Source organism: Nilaparvata lugens, chromosome 12 (genome assembly GCF_014356525.2).
Source record: "Nilaparvata lugens isolate BPH chromosome 12, ASM1435652v1, whole genome shotgun sequence".
In the NCBI taxonomy this organism is placed as follows: domain Eukaryota; kingdom Metazoa; phylum Arthropoda; class Insecta; order Hemiptera; family Delphacidae; genus Nilaparvata; species Nilaparvata lugens.
Genome location: NC_052515.1, coordinates 5,773,140 through 5,796,769, shown reverse-complemented (window position 1 = coordinate 5,796,769; position 23,630 = coordinate 5,773,140). Strand labels below are relative to the sequence as shown.

General features: G+C 37.8%; 1 protein-coding gene across 1 annotated transcript; it reads right to left on the bottom strand.

Moving 5' to 3' along the window:
- Positions 1–346: 346 nt before the first annotated feature.
- Positions 347–18,928, bottom strand: LOC111049510 (eukaryotic translation initiation factor 3 subunit M). Its single transcript, XM_039438797.1, has 7 exons — positions 18,497–18,928; positions 12,268–12,447; positions 10,600–10,694; positions 8,563–8,781; positions 6,597–6,862; positions 2,321–2,464; positions 347–619 (listed from the first exon to the last, which is right to left on the bottom strand). The coding sequence occupies exons 1-7, from the start codon at positions 18,542–18,544 to the stop codon at positions 432–434; spliced, it is 1,140 nt and encodes a 379-aa protein (XP_039294731.1). The 5' UTR covers positions 18,545–18,928; the 3' UTR covers positions 347–431.
- Between the last annotated feature and the right edge of the window lie 4,702 nt (positions 18,929–23,630).

Below are 23,630 nucleotides of genomic sequence, written 5' to 3'. Positions count from 1 at the left end.
CACACATTTCGTGACCCCTACTGTTTTCATCTAAATACCGTGTTAGGAATCTCTTCTGAATTTTCTCCAAATCCAATTAAATGCGATAAACCAAAACTGGTACATTTGAGCCGCCCCACCACTAAGCTCAAGGGATAAGGGTGGAGACTTTTGAAATGTTAACCTCCTTACCACCCTAAACAGAACTGAGGGGTCAAAAATTGTCTTTTGTTTACTGCAAGGGATAGGGGTGGAGACTTTTGAAATGTTAACCTCCTTACCACCCTAAACAGAACTGAGGGGTCAAAAATTGTCTTTTTGAGCATTAATTGCCTGGACTACTGGTAGAAAAATTAATACACTTAGATATTGGAGCATAAAAAATGTATTCAGGAATCCACAACGACAGTAATAATTATTGTTGAATTATTATTAAAAACTAGTTGTTAGTTCTACTGTGCATGGAGTCCGACAGCTTTCATGCCTGCGTAAACAGAGGAGACATTGTTTTTCCAATTGTGAAGCACGTCTCTCAGCTGCATCCACTGAGGCTTGCCGAAGGTTCTGTGCATTGTGCTCGAAATGTGCACTTTACGGGCTGATTGGTCCATACGCGCTCGCACCAGTTTCGTTTTCAGCACTGAAACAAGCACATTTATATAATTTAGACCATCTACTCCAATAATAAATAGAAAAGAATAACCATACATAAGTAAAACGTTTATTACCATGTTAATGAATGATGCCACAATTTTGATCCGTTGGTAGCCATACCTGTTAGGACTCTCTGGTACAACTTGAAAACCAGCTTATTTGTAAAATTTACACTATGAACAGAGATGTTGTGAAATTTCTCCATATTAAGGTGAAATAAAAGACATAATTATGTGGAACTGACGGTATCGCTTCTAATTCACCTCAACTTATTCGTGTTTAAACAGTTTACAGTGACTCTAAATAAACAGTGTAGTCTTGCAACATGATGGGAACCCTTCAATAAGTTGGAGACTGTTGTAGATAAAATACTGTAACTTTCAGGATAAGTTATTGGTCGAATACTCTACAGTCTCCAACTTATTGAAGGGTTCCCATCATGTTGCAAGACCACACTGTTTATTTAGAGTCACTGTAAACTATTTAAACACAAAATATGTTGAGATGAATTAGAAGCGATGAGGGAAATTCACAATATTATATTGTTGTTATTTTGACAATGGGAGACAGCTGATAGAAGCGTGCTTATTTAAATGAGCATGCTCTCCAAACTATTTTGTAACAATTATTTTGTGAAAATATGTCTCGATTTATTTGTAGGCCTATTCAAAGCAATCCCTAACATTTTGAAACGTGAATAAACATTTCATTTTACGTTATGCTATTATTGATCTGATCAATCCTTGCCAGTGATTTTGAAATAAAACTTTCAGTAGGCTATTGAGTTAATAACGTTTTTGTTTTGAAAAAAACTAGAATGATAATTTATCATTATTATTAATAGGTTGAATATGACATTAATTAATAACATTCACATTGGAAAATAAAATTCCAAGGCAATCCTTGTATTATTTTTCTTGCAAAGTTTTAGGTTATGTCAAAGTCGTAAAATAAGGTTGGTTTTTTAGGCATTATTTTTTGGTAGAACGTTATTTTAAAATAGACTTGCAAACTATACATTATGAATTTAGATGTACTAATCCAAATAATTTACGTATTCCAAGACATTTATTTGGTTATTCATCTACTCCAAAACAATAACTGAAATGTGTTTGCTCAGTTTAAGTCCAGAACTTTATTTTAAAACCTACCTCAGTCGAGGGTTTAAAATCACGCTATTTCAAATTCTGGACTTAACGATTTTTGATAAATCCATGACTCGGAATGAGGCGAGAATCTAATTCAAGTCCTGGACTTATCACTCAGAAAGTGAAATTATTAACTCCAGGGTCTAACGTGATCTCTCAACTCCAGGGTCTATTTTGAATCCTCGACTACGTTAACGCTCTGACTCGGAAAGCCAATTTTCTGATTCCAGAGTTTAGAGCCAATTAAAGTCTGGAACTTAGCTAAATCCCGAGCTCGGAAACCGGCCCTAAAGCACACTAAAGCCCGGGCCACACTTGCATGCAGCGTTCCGACCCTACTCATGTCCGATATTTGTGTCGGGTGGGACAGACACGTATGGCATACAACATTCATTGCATCACTAATCATATCATGTGATTGTACCGGAGTAGAACGCTAATAAATGCGTAATTTAATCTAATTACTTAGAATCAGTAAAAAAGTTCGAGTTTCCAAAGTTGAGTTGTGTAATGAACAACCGTTCATTTGAAGAACCTACCGTCGATAATGAACGCTTCGACTTGGTTCTCCTCTATCTGTAGTTCATCTTGAATAGTGTCAAAGCTCATCTCAGCATTAGCTTCTGCCAGCTGCATGAATGTCAACAGACGCATCTTTTTCAGGTTCTGCTCATGGTTCAAACCTGGAAAAAAATATTGAAGTATACTCTAGTTTGTAATACATTATAAAATCAATTCTGAGGTCAGCCGGCTGTGGGAGAACATCGCAGCTGAAAAATGTACGTGAATTGTACAGTAAGAAATATAGAATTATGTTGTCACAAAGGAAAAAGTCAAAACGCATGACAATCTTGGAGTTTGATCTAAAACGAAGGAGCGTTTTTGATACGAATCCCCACTCTTTTCTTCTTTATTTGAAGATAACAGCTGAAGAGATGCAGCTTCTGGATTATTAAAAGTTAATTGGATTTGAGCTCCTCACGTTATAGGAGACTGTTCAGGTTGTTGGCTGAGATCCAATACTGGAGATCTGTCGGTATAATTTGAATATTGTAGCACTATTTGGCTTCCTACAACTAGAAAATAGGTATCCAAGATTGAAAAAGTTCAAAACTATTTTCCAAGATACCCTATTATATTAAGCGAGCAATTTCTGTACATTTGTTTATATTTTTATATCTGGTTATTTATGTTCAACGGATCTCGAAAACCAATAAATAAAAATAACGGTGCCCCGATATTTTGGTTTAAACCTCCTGCTTTGGAGGTTTAAACTTTCCCAGAGTATAAGCTCAATACAGAGTTTAAACTGATACTGTGCAAACGGAATTTTAGTTTAAACAAAAAAAAAATCCAGATTTGGTTTAAGCTTTAGCTTAAACTTACACTGTGCAAACGGCCCTAAGAAGTAAAATAATATGGAAATCACTGGCACAGTAATTTAGTTTATAGTGAGGTCCATGTTATAATAATTGCAGTGTTTGATTAGCAATGCTATTGCTATCCTTGTCTATCATTCAACAAAGCGGATAGCGCTATCTCTTTATCGCTTTGCTCTATTGCCAGATCGTCTTTCAACAATGTAAAATTTATAATTAACAAAATATTTCATCTTAATAATTATGAAAATTCATTATGAAATCATAGAAAAATATAATTTCTTGCTTAATACAGTACAATTGATTATTTTAAACGAGAATAAACAGTTAATATTACATCTATAAACCTGTATCAGCTACCGTCTATAGAAGGCATTGACAAGACAGAGGATCGGCAACGTTTTTCTCCTATCTTTCTCCACTGCCATTATAACGTGGACCTCACTATAGTGAGCTTCGATCTGTTAATTTGAAGAGAAACTTTGTTTATAAAATATAGCCTCAGATTACTAAAGATAAAAATCATAGAGGGAATGCCAACAGCACAAAACAGCCGCTCACAACAGTTTGAAGGAAATATCGGAGAGAAAAGGAATGAAGGAAGGATGTATATGGAAGAGAACGTGGAAAGAAATAAGGATAAACGAGTAAGGGTTTGAAATGGTATGTCTCCTGCCACTCAACTTCACTACGTTCTTACTCTTGTACGCAGTCAACAGCAAATGAGTGCTAGGAAATTGATGTCTCTTCGGCCTTACAGTGAATGATCACAAGCAAATCAAACACCAAGATTACAAAGAGTCTGAGTGGGCAGCATCGATATTTGAGTGATGGCATTCCACGGTCATAGTGCCTACAATCATCATTGGCTATTATTCAAAAGATAATTTCTATCAAAAACTTGATTAAACCGTTGTTCATGTGATTATAATAATCTAGAATCAACAATAATTTAGGCTTGCAAGTTTTGAAGAAAACATCATGCTAAAGATGTTGTGGAATGTTAACAGTGAGATGAGAATCACAATGTGCCTTTTGTGTAAATAAAAACTACAATCTTAGTAGAAATAGAAATACACAACATATTATGTTTTATTATAAATCAATGCTAAGTGAACAAGAATGAACCCAAAACTTTTTCTCCCGAATTTTGATGACTATCAAAGTCCTGGTGGAGATTAGGTTTGTAACTTGTACAACACCTGGTGATAGCGTGAATGTAGAGATTGGGTGAGAAATTTTACTTGAACTATTTACCCTGGTATTTGGCAAATTGTAAATTTTCGTCAGAGGCTCCACACCAATAGAAGTCATATACTAGAATAGAATAGAATACGTTAATCCACCAATAAATACAATTTAGTGTACATTAGGTGTCGTTAAGAATAAAATCCTATAAAACTACTGAGCCAATTCATACACATATATTATCATCACACAAAATAAGTATTTACTAAATCGACGGGCAAATTGAGAAATTCCTCTACATTATATACTGGGTTCTCTGTTAGCAGCTTTTCAACTTGAGTTTTAAAACTGGCTTGATTCATATTTCTCACACTAACAGGCAGCTTATTGAATGCCTTGATTGATAATATTCTATAATGTCCTTGAAGTTTTTTTAGCCTGACAAGAGGAACATTCAGATGACATGCTTGTCTGGTGAAATGCCCGTGTATCTCAGACCTACATTCAAGAACAACCAACTCGTCCCTGACCCTGACCAGGAGTTGCATGACGTACAGGCTGAACACATAGCCTCCAACGAAACAAATATTGGACGACAATGAGCGAGGTAGTCAGCATTGGCCATAAGCCTTACTACTTTTTTCTGAAGAAGCAGCACCCTACTAGTATTGGCTGCTCCACCCCATAGGATAAGCCCATATTGAATTAAACTCTGGAAAAACCCGAAGTAGGACGTCCGTAAATATTGCTGAGGAACAAGAGTTCTCAGACGTCTTATAAGAAAAACCACTCTACTGAGCCGACCACATACAGTAACCAGTCAATGTGGCATGTCCATGTTAAGTTTGTATCTAGAATAATACCAAGTAGCTTAGCTGAAGTGATTTCATCTTTTATATTTTTCAAATTAAAAATAAGTGACATGGTTTTTTCTCGATTTAATAAGAAGTAGTTTGCCTGAAACCAAGAAGAAATGTCGTTTTGAGCATCAGCCATCCTTTCCCTTAACATATCCAGATTTGCATCACATGAAAGTAATTATGTGTCATCTAATACTAGTATTATTGTCAAGTACAAACTTTGTTATCTTGCAATAATTACAATAACAGTTGATTGTAGCAAAGTTGAATGAATACTTCACATGTTTTAAAATGATTATTGTTCATAGTAGCCTATTTCTCTATTTATATTCGTAAAATAAAATATCCAGATCTTAATTTTCTCTGTGTATAGTATTAGCCAGGGAATTATTGTGGTATTAATCAATTTATTCAATAACATCGACGTTCCGATCATTACCTCCATTCAAGAGAAAATGAATAGCGAAAACGGCACAAACCGTTTCAAAGTTATTCACAACCAAAAAAAAATCTGGTGTGACGCACTCACACAACTTTCCTTGCCGTAATGAAAATTGACCTGACGCTAGTGTAAACGCGCATCTCAAGTCAAAGATCTGAGCCAGCTGGTGACAGGTCAATAACGCTGGATACACACGAGATCTGCTATCTCTTCATAGTGAATGATTTAATAGAATCAACAGTTGCCAACAGCTTGCAATTGAATAATTACATTTTCTTAGATTTCAAGCTTATTTTCAATTTTAGGTGAAAATGTTACTTGACATTAATTGAAAAGATGTCCATGCTCAATCGTTTCCACTAGAAATTTTTTGTTTAAATTATATCTGAGACCTGATAATTGGAAATCTAAAATCAAACTTTGCATACATGGGACGGAGCTCCTGAAATTTTTACAGATATGGGACTTGTGGCAGTTGATATAGCTTATCAATGACTATTTTAGGTATAAATTTGATCAAAATCGTTGAAGCCATTTTCGAGAAAATCGCGAAAATCCCTGTTTTTGACAACATTTTCGCCATTCTAGCCGCCATCTTGAATCGCTTTTGATCGAAATTGTTTGTGTCGGATCTTTATAGTGTAAGGACCTTAAGTTCCAAATTTCAACAAATTCCGATGATTGAGAGATGATATATCGTATACACAGACGCACATACACTTATACACACACATATAGACCAATACCCAAAAACCACTTTTGTGGACTCAGGGGACCTTAAAACGTATAGATTCAGAAATTCAGAAATTGAGGTACCTTAATTTTTTTCGGAAAGCAATACTTTCCTTACCTATGGTAATAGGACAAGGAGAGTAATACTAATAAATTATACTAAAATGAAATAAATGAGTATATAAAATGAATCTGACTATAGGTTCAAGCTTACCCAAGTTGTTGACAAACTCCTTATGCTCCTGGTAGAACTTGATGTAGTCAGGCAGCTTTTCGGAGACGAACACGGTCAACAGATCGTGAATAAGTTCTCCCTCCATGAAGCGAACCGGCTTCAGTTTGAGCAGTGGATCTAGCAGGAAAGTCTGCGGATCGGAAAGGGCCGCCATGATGCAGCGTTGCGCGTCCTCGCGTGCGTCACTCGCGTTCTCGTGTGTGTAAGTGCCCAGTAGTTCCTGCATCACTTTGGCTGCTAGCTCGCTGAAACCACAAAAACATTAGTATAAGATCATTTTATTGAACAAGCGTTAGCGAGTTCTCACTTTTGACTTACTGAAGGCCAAAGTCGTTGTCCGTCTGTTTGTATATTCTACAATAACTATAGAACGAATTGATCAATCAGCTTCAAATTTTGAACACGTATTTTTCGAACATTTTTAAAGGTCAAGTTCTTGGGACAACAAAATTGACTCACTCCTTCCTCTTTTTCAGGATATAACAAATAACATTGGAAGTTCATAAGAAAAGAAATTGTTGTGATTTATCATTCAGTAAACTGAAGAATTCATTGCATGCAATTGCAACAGTTTTTCCATTCATTCATTCATTCATAACATCTGTTGAGGCTATTTGGAAGCTATCTTGTGGATAGATACCAGGCTGTGAAAAATGATTGTGAGGGCTCTCAGGTGCTTTCTGAATGGCAGCTGGTTAAGCGAGGGGTTCCTCAGGGCTCTATACTTGGGCCTACATTGTTTAATATCAACGACCAATGTTGATGGTAAATTGGTGTTGTATGCTGACGACACAACAATCTTACTTGAAGGAAACAACTATCAAGATGTCATGGAGAAGGCTAAGATTGCCATGCAGCAGCTCAATGGATGGTTCTATGATAATTCCTTGAAGCTTAATCTAAGCAAGACAAATTTTATCAAGTTCTCTATGAGAGGTAATGAGAATGATCCAGCTGTTGTGGGATGGGAGTGTCCTGCTACTGATAAGACAAAATTTCTGGGGATTGAATTGCAGGCAAACTTGAAATGGGATGGTCACATAGAGAAACTCCAGAAAAGGCTTTACCATGCTCTCTTTGCTCTGAGGACTGTTAAGTCGAATTCAAATCTCAATATAGCTCTAAAGGTTTACCATGGGTATTTTCTTTCACTCATTAGATATAGTATTTTGTTTTGGGGGGCTGGAAGAATTCATTTGAACACAAACTTAAAATTCAGAAAAAAGCACTTCGGATTTTGGGGGAAGTGGGTCCATCTTTCTTCTGTAAGACCATATTCAAGGCACTCCGACTACTTACAGATCCAGCGATATACTTCCTTGAAATTGTTTCGTTTGTATTCAAAAACAAAAATATTTTTAATGCTAACCGAATTTGTCATACTTATGAAACACGAGGTAAAAATACAGGATTATTCCAGTTCCCTATCCATAGCCTGACTCTTCTCGAAAAGGGACCGTATTATTCAGGACTCAAGTGTTTTAATTGCATTCCTGAGGATATAAGACTGTGTAGCAGCTATAAGTTATTTGTATCAAAGATAATTAGGACACTGGTAGAGGCTTGTCCTTATACCATTGAGGAGTGTTTTAGCAGCTGTCGAGTGGATTATTATTGCATGCAATGAGGCATGCAATATTGATAACTCGAAGAAGCATAGTATTTTTTCCCGACATTTCTCTGTTTTCAACTCGGAAAGCTTTTGATGATTGTAGCATAATTGTTTAAAACAAATTATTAGCATTGTCGATACAACAACCCAAACAGCCATTAGTTGTTTACACAACTATAACTCGCAGACAGGACAGGACAGAATTTACTTTGATGGACAGTATAAGAGGAGGCTATGGTTTATAACTGCGCGAGATCTACTATTCACAGAACTACTAGTATTATTTTTCCTCTATGATAATATTTATAGATTGTTTGACGACTTTGAACCAACCTCTGCTTGCAGCTGATTAATACGTCGTGTAGGAGACGCAGCAGCTTTTGCATTTGCTCGTTAGAGGGCGAGCACGGCGCCAGCTGCAGTTTGAGGTGGTCGACGTCCTTGAAAACGGCGCGAACTTGGTCGACTTGGCGCGCAATTTGAACCACGTGGTAGTACACGTGGTAACGCATCAAACAGCGTGGCTCCAGCGATTGGAACAGCAGCCACAGGCTAGAAACAGGACAGGCACGTGTCATCAGTTAACGACTAAAACCATAGCCACCTCTAATACATTAGAGGTGGCTATGCTAAAACCCGTACTGACAAGAATTCGAATCGAATACTCTAAAAAGATTACATATATTTTATTTTATTAATTTATTTATTCGCACACACAAAATATAACAAAATGAACACATGCAAAACAACAATCACAATATATCAAATAAAAGAGCAGTTGTGCAAAAAAGGGGGAAGGATTGAAGGGTTTTTCAACTATGGTTATCCATATACTAGGAAAACCTTCAATCCTTGAGAAGGTGAAAAGGGTATCAGGAAAAGTAAATAGACGGTAGGATGGGATGGGGGAAGGTAAATATGAGATTGAAAAACCGATAGGACCGAGTGGTAAGACTAGGGGCCGGTTTTCGAGCTTGGGATCTATAAATTCTGGACTTACAGAGTCCAGGACTAAAATAAGCACTCGGGTCTAGACCGAATTTCTGAGTAACGGGTTTATGAGCTAAACTCTGAGGTATATCAAGTTCTCAACTTATTTAGGTCCAGGACTTTACGCAGTAAAAATGAGCGAAATTCACAATATTATATTGTTGTTATTTTGGCAATGGGAGACAGCTGATTGAAGCGGGCTTATTCAAATGAGCAATGAGCATGCTCTCCAAAATATGTTGTAACAATTATTTTGTGAAATGAAAAAAGTCTCGATTTATTCGTAGGATTATTCAAAACAATACCTAACCTTTTGAAACATAAATTAATAAACATTTCATTTTACGTTATGCTATTATTATCATGGATCCTTGCCAGTGATTTTGGAATAAAAATTTTAGTAGGCTATTGAGTTGGAAAACGTATTTGTTTTGAAAAAACTGGAATGATAATTAACTATCGTTATATTATTTATATGTTGAATATGACAATGAATTATAACATTCACATTGGAACATAAAATTCCAAGGCCATTTATTTTTCAATAAAAATTTCAGGTTATCACAGTCGTAAATAAGGTTAGTTTTTTACGCATAATTCTGATAGAACTTTATTCCAAAATAGACTTGCAAACTATTATGAATTTAGATGTACTAATCCAAATAATGAAGGTATTTCAAGACATTTATTTGGCTATTCATCTACTCCAAAGCAATAACTGAGATGTGTTTGCTCAGTTCAAGTCGAGAACTTAATTTTAAAACCTACCTCAGTCGAGGGTTTAAAATCACGCTGTTTCAAGTTTTGGACTTGACGATTTTTGATAAATCCTTGACACGGAAAGAGGCGAGAATCTAATTCAAGTCCTGGACTTATAAGTCCTTTACATAGGAAGAGAAATAATTATAAACTCCGGAGTCCAAAAGTGATCTTTGAACTCCAGAGTCTAGTTAAGTCCTAGAATAGGTCAACTCTTTGACTCAGAAAGCCAATTTTCTGACTCTAGAGTTAAAACCAGTTAAAGTCCAGATCTTAGCTAAATCCCGAGCTCGGAAACCGGACCAGAATTTTGCATGGCATTATGAATTATATGAATAAATAGATGAACAGAAATACATGGGATAGGCTTGCACTTTTCCTTATGAGGCCACTACAACAACTCTAATATATGATCATGGATTAGAATTAATTTAATGTTGTTTATATTTCACTTCATCCCCACTTGAGAATGGCTATGCAATCGTAACATGTTGTAGAGAATTAATAGAGTATTTCAAAAGAGTACTTGAGAATTTTTATTTCATTCTTTGGGATACTGTAATCTTCTAGAGCTTTAGTTATTGATGGGAGAGGAAGGTTGACAAAAAATGCATCACTTACACTCTGAGAGCGACACATCCCAGTTTGGGTCCTGGAGCTTTCGTTAGTTTTTCACTGAATGCCAAAATAAGGTTTTCTGCCCTTTCAACTGGTACCTACAAATGGAAGAATGTCACTTGAATTAGAAGAGAATTTTTGCAACCTGGGTTTGGTGTGAATGAAATATTTTGAATAGAAAAAAGCATAATGTGCATTGCATTTCAGAATTTAATAAGAAAGGATATTTATTTAGCGTATGGCTCTCAAGGAATCAATCAGTATCCATTTCCATTTTCAGGATCATCATATGGGAACGATCCCTTGTCCCAAGGTATAAAAATATACATAAATGGTACCTAACTAAAAGAAAATGGAACATAACATTAAAAATCATTTAAAATAATGAAACATGCAAAATAATCTATTTAAATACATATATCCAGTCCATTTAAGTAGGCTATTGACTGAAGTTGTCATCAAGAAATCTTGTTCTGTTCCTGCTCTAAAGGCCGTGATTGTGCACTCTTTCACAATGTGTTCAATCGTTTGCATTTGCCCACATTCAAACGAGGGTGATAGTATTTCGTCCCATTTATACAACAAGTCGGCATATCGACCTTGTTTGGTTCTAATATTATGTTTAGTTGGTGGTGATATGTAGCTTAGGACTGTAATCCATTCAGTAGGTGTCAATCTGATGACTCCGATGATCATTCTCATTGTATTATTGAGTTGGGCATCTACCGTACTCTACGAGTGTGAGGACTGTTAGTTCGCGGGGAGTAATGTTAGTTCAGTAATTCAGTTTATTCAGTCCATGACCGGCAGTCGCCAGACTTCATCAAAGTTTAGAACAATTAAAAACACAAATAACTTGAGATGGCTGCAGATAGTTCGTTTAGTTATTTGGGGAACATCAGTTACAAGAATATTGTTGATACTGTGTTGGAGATTGAGTGGAAATCTTTTTTCTACTGAACTAATTCTAGTGAGTTATTCAATTACAAAGATAGCAATAAAATAGAAAATTTATATCAATTTTTGCAAAATTTAAAAAAAATTGAGTGGAAATTATTTTTGGATGATTATTACGACCACAAAAAAGAATCACTCAGATACTAAAATAATTGAGGTTTATAATAAAGTAAAATAGTTCATTAAAATATAGCCTCAGATTACTAAAGATAAAAATCATAGAGGGAATGCCAACAGCACAAAACAGCCGCTCACAACAGTTTGAAGGTAATATGGGAGAGAAAAGGAATGAAGGAAGGATGTATATGGAAGAGAACGTGGAAAGAAATAAAGATAAATGAGTAAGGGTTTTGAATGGTATGTCTCCTGTCACTCAACTTCACTACGTTCTTGCTCTTGTACGCAGTCAACAGCAAATGAGTGCTAGGAAATTGATGTCTCTTCGGCCTTACAGTGAATGATCACAAGCAAATCAAACACCAAGATTACAAAGAGTCTGAGTGGGCAGCATCGATATTTGAGTGATGGCATTCCACGGTCATAGTGCCTACAATCATCATCGGCTAGTTCAAAATGATTAGGTATCTCGAAAATATAATATAATCTTATGAAATATTGGATCAAAATCAATCGATAAGATTATTCATTTTAAATAAGCAGCAATTGAATAACAAAGGTATGACGAAAAACATTACGGTACCAATTTGTACTTACCAAGACCAGCATAGATACAATAGCATTTAATACTCCTTCCACCTCCAGCTCATTCCCTTCTTTGAAGCAAGCATCTGATACTCCAATGATTTTATGCAGATCATCCTCGATGCCTTTGGGAGACTTTTCTTCTGAAATTTCAGCTCCTAAACTCTTGAAATATTGTCTGAGCTCAACGGCCTACAAAGTAACAGAAGCAATGATATAAGTTAATAATAATTTATCTGAATGCAAATAATTTGCATTTAGGAGTTTATTCACAACTGCAGATACATAACAACAATACAGACAGAGAAAACATCTATAATATTCTTCTATAAAAACTTCTATTGTATTCTGTGATACAGATATAAAATTCAAGAGGTTCCTAAGAATAATTTCAATTCTAATTATGATAACATACCCCACTACAATAATATGTGTTGGGGTCATGAAAATATTATTACCTTACATTTATGTATTCTTATAATCATTGTTAAATTATTGTTTGAGCCTAATGTAACATATCGGCTATTAGTAAATTACTGTATCAATAAAATGAGATCAGAAATATTAACAACTTGTTTTTAAATAAAATATTAACCTATACTAGTTTACTAGCATAATCAAGTATCAAGTACCCCAGTATATGATTTGGTAAAATGAATAATAGTATTAGTTGACGTGATAAATAATTACATAGCTCATTAGGTATTCAACTTATGTCGCAGGTTTTATGAGACACAACTACTGGTGCGTAGATCCCCATTATTTTTTTCATTCAATAACATTTGAAAAAAAATATTTTTCTCAAACAAGGTTGGTTATATCAAACTTTGGACTGTTTCAAATAATTCGACGATAGCTGGAAAGTAAAGGTATTAGAATTATAAACATTTATTGTATATTTTTTACTCTCTTGGTAACTCTTAAAAATGTGGGAGGAAAATGTAGCGGTTTTGTTTAGTTTGTAGAAAGAAACTCTTAAAATCAAGATCCTTACTTAGAAACAATTGAAATTACTAATAAAAATAATAATAATCCTTGTATTTTGATTATATTTATTTTGCTTATTTTATTCACCTAGATTTACTGGAATTTTGACAATGTACTTATTATGCTAATTTCAATTGTTGATCAAAATACACATTAATCACCACCTGGAATTCGCATGTTTTCATCATTATATCTTTACATAATCATATTTACAATTATATATTATATACAATACAACTATTATAATTAAAGTTATCATTATATAATTGGTTGAAAAATAATCTTAAAGTACCCATTTGAAAAACTTTTCATATAAAAAGGGTACTACGGGATTATTTTTGTAACTAACAAATGAAGTAACTCTAATGAAATACGTTATTAGCAAATATGGAACTACATTATATGATACATCATAATTATTGAATGAATAAATTGTGTTCTACAATCTGAGACAAGGTAGAGCGCTCTATCTCCAGGTACACCTGACAACAATGCTCCTTGTATTTTGAAAAACGCCTAATGTTTATCTTCATCCATCATCCACAGCTTCTTTGTCCTCACACTGAGATTTTGCAAAATTATCTAAGTTCATAAGATCATGTTCTATGAGAATGACCAGTTGGATGCACTTTATTTCAGTGGAGAGGCGCGAAACTGAATTCGGCGGAACATTTTGAAAACTGGAATACTAACCGAAAATACAATGTTTTTGGACCATTCTGTATCTAGCACAAGGAAATTTCGTATGAAAAACTGAACTTCTCCTATGTATCTAAACAATATTAGAAATCAGAGCTGCAATATAAATTGCAAGCAAACCCCCCTTTTCGTGTCTATATTGTCTGGACTAAGAATGTTTCCATCATCACTTACTTACTTGATACTTGTTGTCTTGGTCCTTGACTGGGTAGATCCAGATAGAATGCGTCAGTGACAATTTCATTTTGGTCATTGCCTGCCAGGACCACTGGCGGGGAAAAGCGGCTCGTCTTCCAGCTCTGACAGAGCATGAATAGGTCGCTCCAACCTTATCAATGACATGAAGTTGGTGATATTTTCACTTCTGAGCAATCAAGCAAGCCATTAAAATATTTCAGTGCTGCTACTTGGTAGCTCTTTTGTATCCTTGACAGCCTGCAGCGTGGAACTTACAGGTTTCCTGCCGATCGAGTATTGTGGCTATGTATTTCGCCTCTCTTTTCCCGGTGTTCTGCACCACTCCTTGCATGCAACAGCAAGCTGAAGACATATTGGCTGTACACTGTCATTATCTGCATTTTTATGAAGAGCGGTCTGCAATGCTGTAGGTAGTCGGAGAAGGAAATGACTCGCAGTGCTCTTTTTTGCAGCAAAAGAACATCCTTGGAGGCCGAAGCATCACCCCACAAGAGACCATAATTGATGTGGCTATGGAACAGCGCATGATAGGCCATTATCAGATAATCTCTGGAGACAATATATCTTAATTTCCTCAGCAGATGAATGACCCTGGGCGGTTTGATGGAGACCTGTACTATGTGCTGACTCCATTTGAGCTTGTCATCCACCCAGAAACCCAACAACTTTACTGGGGCGTTGGCCATAAGCGTGTTGTCGTTTTTCATAGTACAGATGAGTAACTGAGACTTGTCCTCATTCAACTTCATTCCATGTTTTGGGAACCATACCTTTGCCTCTTGTGTGCGCATTTCATTCAATACATTAACCTGTTCCATGGTTCTACCTCTTGACATAATTGTGGTGTCGTCTGCGAAAAGTATTGAGCCATCTCTGGGAGCAAAGTCATTCATCAGAAGTATAAACAGCAGTGGACCTGCTATTTCTAATGTGGGTCAGTGGGCAGTGGTCCAATATCTTCAAATAGATATTGCCAGATATTTATGATTTCAGTTAACGACATAACTCAGGAGGATGGCAGGTGTGTTGTCTGTTATGCGGACGACACCACCTTTTTCAATGCTGGTCATGAGATGGGAGAGCTGAGGGCAGCTATGGTGGGGGAGACTGGGGTTTTTGCGTCGGACTGGTTCTCTGCCAATCGCTTTCTCCTCAATGAAGACAAAACACAGTCTATTGTGTTCAGCCTCAATGGGAATGAGTACAATTTTGCCCCCATCAAACTGTTAGGGTTTATCCTTGACAAAAAGCTTTCATGGGGCTAGCACAATGAGGCAGTATGCTCCAGGTTGAACAGAGTGGTTTTCCTGCTGAGAGGTCTTAAATACAGTGGGCCACCTCATTATCTTAAACTGTGTTATTTTCGCTTTTTCAGAGCATGATTTTGTATGGCCTCCACCTCTGGGGTGGAGCCACAGATGTCGCCAAAGTCCTTCGTCTCCAGAAGAGAGCCTTGAGGATTATTTGTGGGGCTAGTAGATTAGCCCACTGTCGCCCGCTCTTTATTAGAGAGAGGATCCACACAGTCTTCTTCCTCTATGTTCTTCATATTCTTTGCAGAACACATGCAAACGTTGGGTTGCTCGTGACCCGACAGAGCTTCCACCCGTATGAGACTAGGAGTGGACTCATGCTGGATGCACCCTACCAGAGGCTGAGCAGTGCCCGAACTGGTCTGGCCCATAAGTCTATCAGCCTCTATAACAGGCTGCCTCTGTTGGCCAGAAATATGCCTGCTGTGCGGTTTTGAGGGGCTCTGAAGAGCCTGATGACGGATTACCCTCTGTATTGACCCGTCCAATTATAGGCCCATTTCTATTCTGCCTATAATCTCGAGAATTTTGAGATTGTGATTGCTGAGCAGCTCCTTGAGTATTGTGAGTAGTGCGGTCACCCAATTTGGTTTTAGAAAAGGAAGATCGACTGCTGATGCTGTTGATTTCCTTCTGCGTAAAATTTTTGAGTGCTTTGAGAAGCGTGAACTTGCTGGGCTCACATTATGTGACCTCAGCAAGGCTTTTGACACGCTTGATCATGCAATCCTTCTGAGAAAACTCAAGCACATTGGGTCAGTGGATCCCCTTTTAGATCGATTCAATCCTACCTTGGGGGCCGCAAGCAGGCTGTACTGGCTAATGGTGTGTTGTCTCGTATAAGAAACTGTGTCAACTGTGGAGTGCCTCAGGGCTCTGTCCTGGGGCCACTTCTCTTTTTCATTTCAGTGAACGATGTAGCTCGCATGGATGGCAGAAGTGTTGTCTGCTATGCAGATGACACCACCTTTTTCAATCATGGTCATGGAGTTAATGTACTAAGGGCTGAGATGTTGGAGACCAGGTTGTTTGTTACAGACTGGTTTTCTGCAAACCTCTTTCTTCTCAACGATGATAAAACGCAATCACTCATATTCAGCCTCAGAAATGGGGATGAGTATGATTTTTCCTCGGTGAAACTGCTTGGATTTGTTCTGGATAGGAAGCTGTCCTGGGCTGACCACATTGAGGCTGTCTGTTGCAGACTGAGCAGAGTGGTTTTCCTGCTCAAGAAATTGAAATCCTGTGTTCCTGCATCCTATCTTAAGGTCTGATTTTTCCAGAGCATAGTCCTGTATGGCCTCACGCTTTTGGGTGGAGCCACAGATGTTTAGCGAGGGTTGCTCATTTAGAAGAGGGCCCTAAGGAACCTTTGTGGTGCTGAGCGTCTTGCCCACTGTCGTCCACTCTTTGTGAGAGAGAAGATCCTCACAATCTTCTCCCTCTATGTATTTCAGACTCTCTGCAGAACACATGCAAATGTGGGGGAGCTTGTAACAAGGCAGAATATACACCCACATGAGACTAGAGGGAGACAGAGGCTGGACGAGCACTACCAAAGACTGAGCAGGACTCGATCGAGCGATGCCCATCTATCTTTCAGGCTCTTCAACAAGCTGCCGGTGATGACTGGGAATCTGCCTGCCGGCAAATTTCGGAGGGTCCTGAAAGGCTTAGGCTATTGTTGGATAATCCTTTGTACTCACTCCGTGAGTTTTCCATGTTGGACAGCAGCTTGGTAAGCGCCTATTTTTGGTAATTTCTTCTCTTTTGCTTGTTTTTATTTGTTTTCTTTTTTTGACTAGTAGGTCGACTGGCCAACTTGTTCTTTTTTTGTGTTCTCATGACGTGTCCCTGGGGGTTTTATGCCCACCTTATGAACTTAACATAAAATAACTAAATAACTAAAATACCCACTTTGTGAGTTCTATATGCTGGAGAGCAGTGTGGTGAGTGCTTATTTTCTTATTTGATTTCTGCCTTGGAGGAGCTGTTTTTATTTCACATTTTCTTGACGTGTCCCAGTGGGCTACACTTTGGTGATCCTTTTATGAACCTAATTTAAATTTGGTTTTCAACTTTTCTAAATTACACGTGATTTACAACTGTGCGGCTCTGGAAACACCCCACGCCAATACCTAAGTGTTAATTGGCTAACTGCTAGCTGTACGTATTGACAGAGAAACGATAGCATAAGTAGATATTCCATGGTATAGGGCGTTTATCTCGCAACCTTTACTGTTATCCCAAGCAGATAGTTCACGTAGTTCTTTCCCATGCAGCTGTGTGACGCTGGTATAATGAGGTCCACGTTATAATGACAGTATTTGATCAACTTTGGTTTCGCTATCCTTGTCTATCATTCGACAAAGCCGGTGGTACTATCCATTTCTAGGTCCACAACGATGCCAATTATGTTCTAGACAGTGTAGAAATATAATCAATTGATTCAGAGAATTGGCATCGCTATTTTTCTATCTTTATCCACTGCCATTATAACGTGGACCTCACTATAGTCTCTCAAATTGTGCCGTTCATACACTCTCACCCCAACAAAACAGTAGAAATTGACAATAATCGACAGTAATCGGTTTGAGATAACAGTAAAAGTTGCGACAAAAATTCCCTATACCTTGGGATATCTACTTACGCTATTGTTTTTCTATGGTATTAGTGTAATTGTCAAGTTATAAGAAGACTTACAACCAATTAGTTATAGAACTATGGTTATAGACACATAGTATTGGAATTAAAAATAAACAATTATAGTCGACGCCCACTATAGCCATTTTCCTCCTAATTTAGATAAAATAGCGTGGTTATAAATAAGGTTAGGTTTTTACGTTTATGCATTTATAAACAAGAACAGACTTACCACGTGAAGTAAAATAATGTTGAAAGAGTTGTAATAAAGATATAGATTTAAAGATTCGGCCAAAGAATGTTGAAAACTATAAATAAATAAAAAATCACAACCCTACTGCTCAATGTGCCAAGATGTAAAATTAACCTCAAAACTAAATCAATAAGAACAAGAAACTTACCTGGTCTTCGGGTGCAATATCAATAAATACTGATGGGACAGTCGTCATGATTAAATTTCTTAATATGAAGATGTGCAATCAAAGAAGAAATCACAATTATTTACAAAAAAAATCAAGAATTCAATCATGTAGCAAGGTGCAAAGCACGTCAACCGTCAACGCGTCGGCCTAGCATAGAACAAGAAAGGAGATGCAAGGAGAGAGCAAAGACAGCAACAAAAGAAACTACTTCTTAAATTATGCTATCTGAACAAAATAAACGAATCAATGAATTCTCCATAGTAAAATTTGTTCTTTGTGTAATCTTCATGAATGCATAAACAATAATCGATGAACATACTAATTTTAACAGTAAATTTAGGCATATACCCATTTTATCGAGCTGTTAGGCTCGCCATTAACGGTAGATCATGTATCATGTATGATAAACCTGCATGATACACAGTCGACAATCATTGTGTCATTACAGCTGTGATCAAATGATCGAAGCAATACAATTGGATCAAAATTTTTGGGTTTGGGTCTTTGCATCTCCGATTTTCTGTTTATTTTTTATTTTTTGGGTTGAATTATTTTTTATCATTATCACTTGTGATTTTTCAGTGTTTTTCCATTGTTATTGGTTGTTTAATTAATGTTAGAAGCCTCTCGCTGACAATGAACATGGATGATAAACATGTGTGTGTGCATGCATACTTAATTACTTGAAATAAAAAATGGAAATGCCGTTTCTGAATGTACAGAGGTGGATAAATAATTAAATCATATAATGAACAAGTTTACTATACGGTATGTTCTCTTTTTTGTCATTTGAAAATGTCTGGGTGGATTTTTCAGAAACCCTATTTGTATGGGGTTTTCACGGGAAAGGGCGACAAACACACAAGAAATTATGATTTTTTACTGATTTATCAAAATTATTGAGATTGAAGTCGACAGAGTTGTTTTGCCAACAACTTTCCCGTTATGTAAAGAATTAAATCGAATCTATTTCGAAAAATTAAACATGGTTGTAACATTAAACCGGGCAAAATAATGCTTGCAGCACAAGCATCACAACTGTGTAAAATGGAACTAAAGATATCATGACATTTGGAGTAATATAAATTGTTGACCGGACGAAGTGAGGTCTAAGATTCAAGTCGATGGTTTGGAATATTTCTCTTAATGTTTATATATTTATATGTTGCGATTTACGGCGAAACGCGGTAATAGATTTTCATGAAATTTGACAGGTATGTTCCTTTTTAAATTGCGCGTCGACGTATGTACAAGGTTTTTGGAAATTTTGCATTTCAAGGATAATATAAAAGGAAAAAGGAGCCTCCTTCATACGCTAATATTAGAGTAAAAATCAGACAATAGAATTATTTATCATAAATCAGCTGACAAGTGATTACACAGATGTGTGGAGAAGCCAGTCTATTACTGTATTTGTATAAGGTCTATAGTTTCAATCAAAGACATTTAAGAGGTATGGTATGCATCTTCAAGCTGGGTTTACACCAAAGTTATTAACAAAATGATTATAACTTAATCCTTATAAATTCTATTAGATTGAACGGAAGTTGACAAACACATATATGTTCATCATGTGTATGATGAGTTATGTTCAATCTAATATAATTTGAAAGGATTAAGTTATTAACATTTTTTAAATAAATTTGGTCCAATCGCAGCTTTAAGGTCTTTGGTTTCAATATTTTGTTTTGCAGTCATGGTATTATTATGCGTGCCCATCAGTATCAATATTCTCACATTCGAAAAAACCAATTTAATAGGTGAATAAAAATAAACAAATGAACTATAGTGAGGTCCACGTTATAATGACAGTATTTGATCAACTTAGGTTTCGCTATCCTTGTCTATTATTCGACAAAGCCGGTGTTACTATCCTTTTCTAGGTTCACAACGATGCCAATTATATTTTTGACAGTATAGAAATATAATTAATTGATGCAGAGAATCAGCATTGCTATTCTTCTATCTTTATCCTCTGCCATTATAACGTGGACCGCACTATAAATAATGCTGGAGAAATTATAATATTTTCGATTCTAGAGAATTAATTTTCATCAGATAGAAAGATCATCACGGAACTGGATGAATTACATCATATGTAATACAAATTCAAACGTGAACTGAGTTTGTCAACATTTAAAACCGTTGACATCTGGTACTTGTGGATGAGAATACTGTGTGAGGTGTACTGTTCACAGAACTACTAGTCCATAGGCTGAACTCACACGTGACTCAGGTTGAGAAGGGTCGCATGAATTGGGAATATCTGGAACTCAAAATATCTTGCAGCTGGCCGGAATTGGAAATATTGTGACATCGTGGAGACTAGAATTGACTGGTCTGAGTGTCATCATTTAGAAACATATATGCTCTCGACTTCAGTCGGGTCTCTTCTTGATCTTAAGGGCATGCCACACCAAGCTACCGCCGCGGTAGCGAAGTTTTAAAACTCGCTAGCCATGTATTCAGGTTGAGCGCGCCACACCGAGTTCGCTACCGCGGCGGTAGTACGGCGCACTACCACCTACGACCGCCTGCTAGGTGATTAAACAAAAGTTCGCTGAGAGGTAGTAGGGCGGACAAAGCGAGCTCAGTGTGGCGCGCTCAACCTGAATACATGGCAGGCGATTCGAAGAGGTAGCACAGTGCTGAGTGCTGTAGTCACGCCCTCCCCCCACTACTAGACTCACTACTCGGAGACTACCGCTAGCGGACGTTTTTCGGTGTGGCGTGCTCAGCCGAGAAAACTACCACCAGCGGTACTACCTCGGCGGTACTGGCGAGCTTGGTGTGGCGAGTCCTTTAAGGGCACGCCACACCAAGCTACCGCCGCGGTAGCGAAGTTTTAAAACTTGCTAGCCATGTAGTCAGGTTGATCGCGCCACACCGAGTTTGCTACCGCGGCGGTAGTACGGCGCACTACCACCTACGACCGCCTGCTAGGTGATTGAACAAAAGTTCGCTGAGAGGTAGTACGGCGGACAAAGCGAGCTCATTGTGGCGCGCTCTACCTGAATACATGGCAGGCGATTCGAAGAGGTAGCGCATGCGCACAGAGTGATGACTCATTCAGCGTTCCTCCTTGCAACACAACGCAACTAGTACGTCTCACTCCCACACCGTAGTTGGACTTTTCTTCAATTTGATGTCACTCTGTTCTCTTCCCACTCCCCCCACTACTAGACTCACTACTCGGAGACTACCGCTAGCGGACGTTTTTCGGTGTGGCGTGCTCAGCCGAGAAAACTACCACCAGCGGTACTACCTCGGCAGTACTGGCGAGCTTGGTGGGGCGAGTCCTTTAGTAGTGTGAGTTGAGCCTTAAGGGCACGCCACACCAAGCTCGCTACCGCGGCGGTAGCGATTTTTTAAAAATCGCTAGCCATGTATTCAGGTTAATCGCGCCACACCGAGTTCGCTACTATGGCGGTAGTACGGCGCACTACCACCTACGACCGCCTGCTAGGCGATTCAACAAAAGTTCGCTGAGAGGTAGTACGGTGGACAAAGCGAGCTCAGTGTGGCGCGCTCAACCTGAATACATGGCAGGCGATTCGAAGAGGTAGTGCATGTGCACAGAGTGATGACTCATTCGGTGTTCCTCCTTGCAACACAACGCAACTAGTACGTCTCACTGCGTACTTGCTTGAGTTGTCGAGTACAGTGCTGAGTGCTGTAGTCAGTGGCGGCTCGTTCTATGTGTTCAATGGTTCATTGAATGGTTCCCCCAGAATTGAATCAACTTCCTATACAATGATGAATTTGCAACTCAAATAATTATATTTCTATTTTATACTCATTAAATACATCACAACATTTTTCATCTACGTAAACTTAATGTCGATGTTTTGCGGCCGGTGCCTGAGAGCCCGGAGTGGCTTGCTTGAAACAGCACCGAATGGAATGACGGAGATGGAAAGCAGTGTTCATTTCCTGATGTGAACCCAAAAACAAGGCTGGGTATGGTAGTGGAATGGAGGAGGGGAATCGGTTTGCTAGCACGGATTTGGTTCACAATCCTGTGTGAACCAAGTTTGCACAAGTTCATCCGAGAGTAGCTGAACCTAGCCGAGGCAATTGAAGCATTCGGTAAACCTCGGAATGAATCATGAGTATTCGTGATACGGATACAGTGCCATCTTGAACTTGCTTATAACCAATAAATTTAAATTGGTGGCAGTAAACAGTAAAAAAGCGGTAAACAAGAAGTAGCCTAAGCGTGACAGATTTGAGGTTATACGGTATGGTTACGGGTATACACTGTTTACAGTTGTGATAGATCTCACTGCATTTTTCGTTATATAAATTTGTTTTGCATGTAGAAGAATATAGTAATTTCTAGTGTGTTTTGTGTATTCGTGAGTATTTCTAGTGTGTCCATTTTCTTTTAGTGAGAGTGTGAATATAATTTATTGTGTTACCATAACAGCATTTTGAAGAAGAATATGAATAAGGTTCAGTATTTGTTAAATACAAACAATATTAATATTGAAGGTAGGTGTAAAATAAAACATAATGGTGACCAACTCCCGAAGTAAAAATCAAACAAGAAAAATATGAACAGGACAAAAAATGTATATTTGTAGAAATTAAGCTCAACCTTTGGGGTGTAATTATTATTGATCACGTTTACACTTGATTATGCACAATACTCTATATCCTATTGACCTTTCTCTCCAATAGATCATGAGGTGAACCCCCAAGCTAGAAGATCACGAGCCGCTACTGGCTGTAGTCACGCCCTCCCCCCACTACTAGACTCACTACTCGGAGACTACCGCTAGCGGACGTTTTTCGGTGTGGCGTGCTCAGCCGAGAAAACTACCACCAGCGGTACTACCTCGGCGGTACTGGCGAGCTTGGTGTGGCAAGTCCTTTACACGACTCAAGTCGAGAAGAGACTGCGCAACTCTAGTTGTGACAGTTCACAAAACAGTGACACTCAGACCAGTCGATTCTAGTCCCTGTGAAGTCATCATTTTAAAACACATGAGACTAGAGTTGCAATCAATTCAGTCTCTGCTTGAGTCGCGTAACCATAGAGGCGTAACTGTCAAAATGGTTCCCATGGCACAGTATACATATACCTATTCTGTGCCCATGGGACGCGGAA

Bases quoted from the DNA above. Each gene is read 5' to 3' on its own strand.
- LOC111049510 (XM_039438797.1), bottom strand. From the start codon at position 18,544: ATGACGACTGTCCCATCAGTATTTATTGATATTGCACCCGAAGACCAG. The intron at 2,465-6,596 runs GTAAGCTTGAAC...ATTTTTTTCCAG, and splicing joins GGAGTTTGTCAACAACTTGG to GTTTGAACCATGAGCAGAAC. The intron at 620-2,320 runs GTAGGTTCTTCA...TGCTTGTTTCAG, and splicing joins CGAAGCGTTCATTATCGACG to TGCTGAAAACGAAACTGGTG.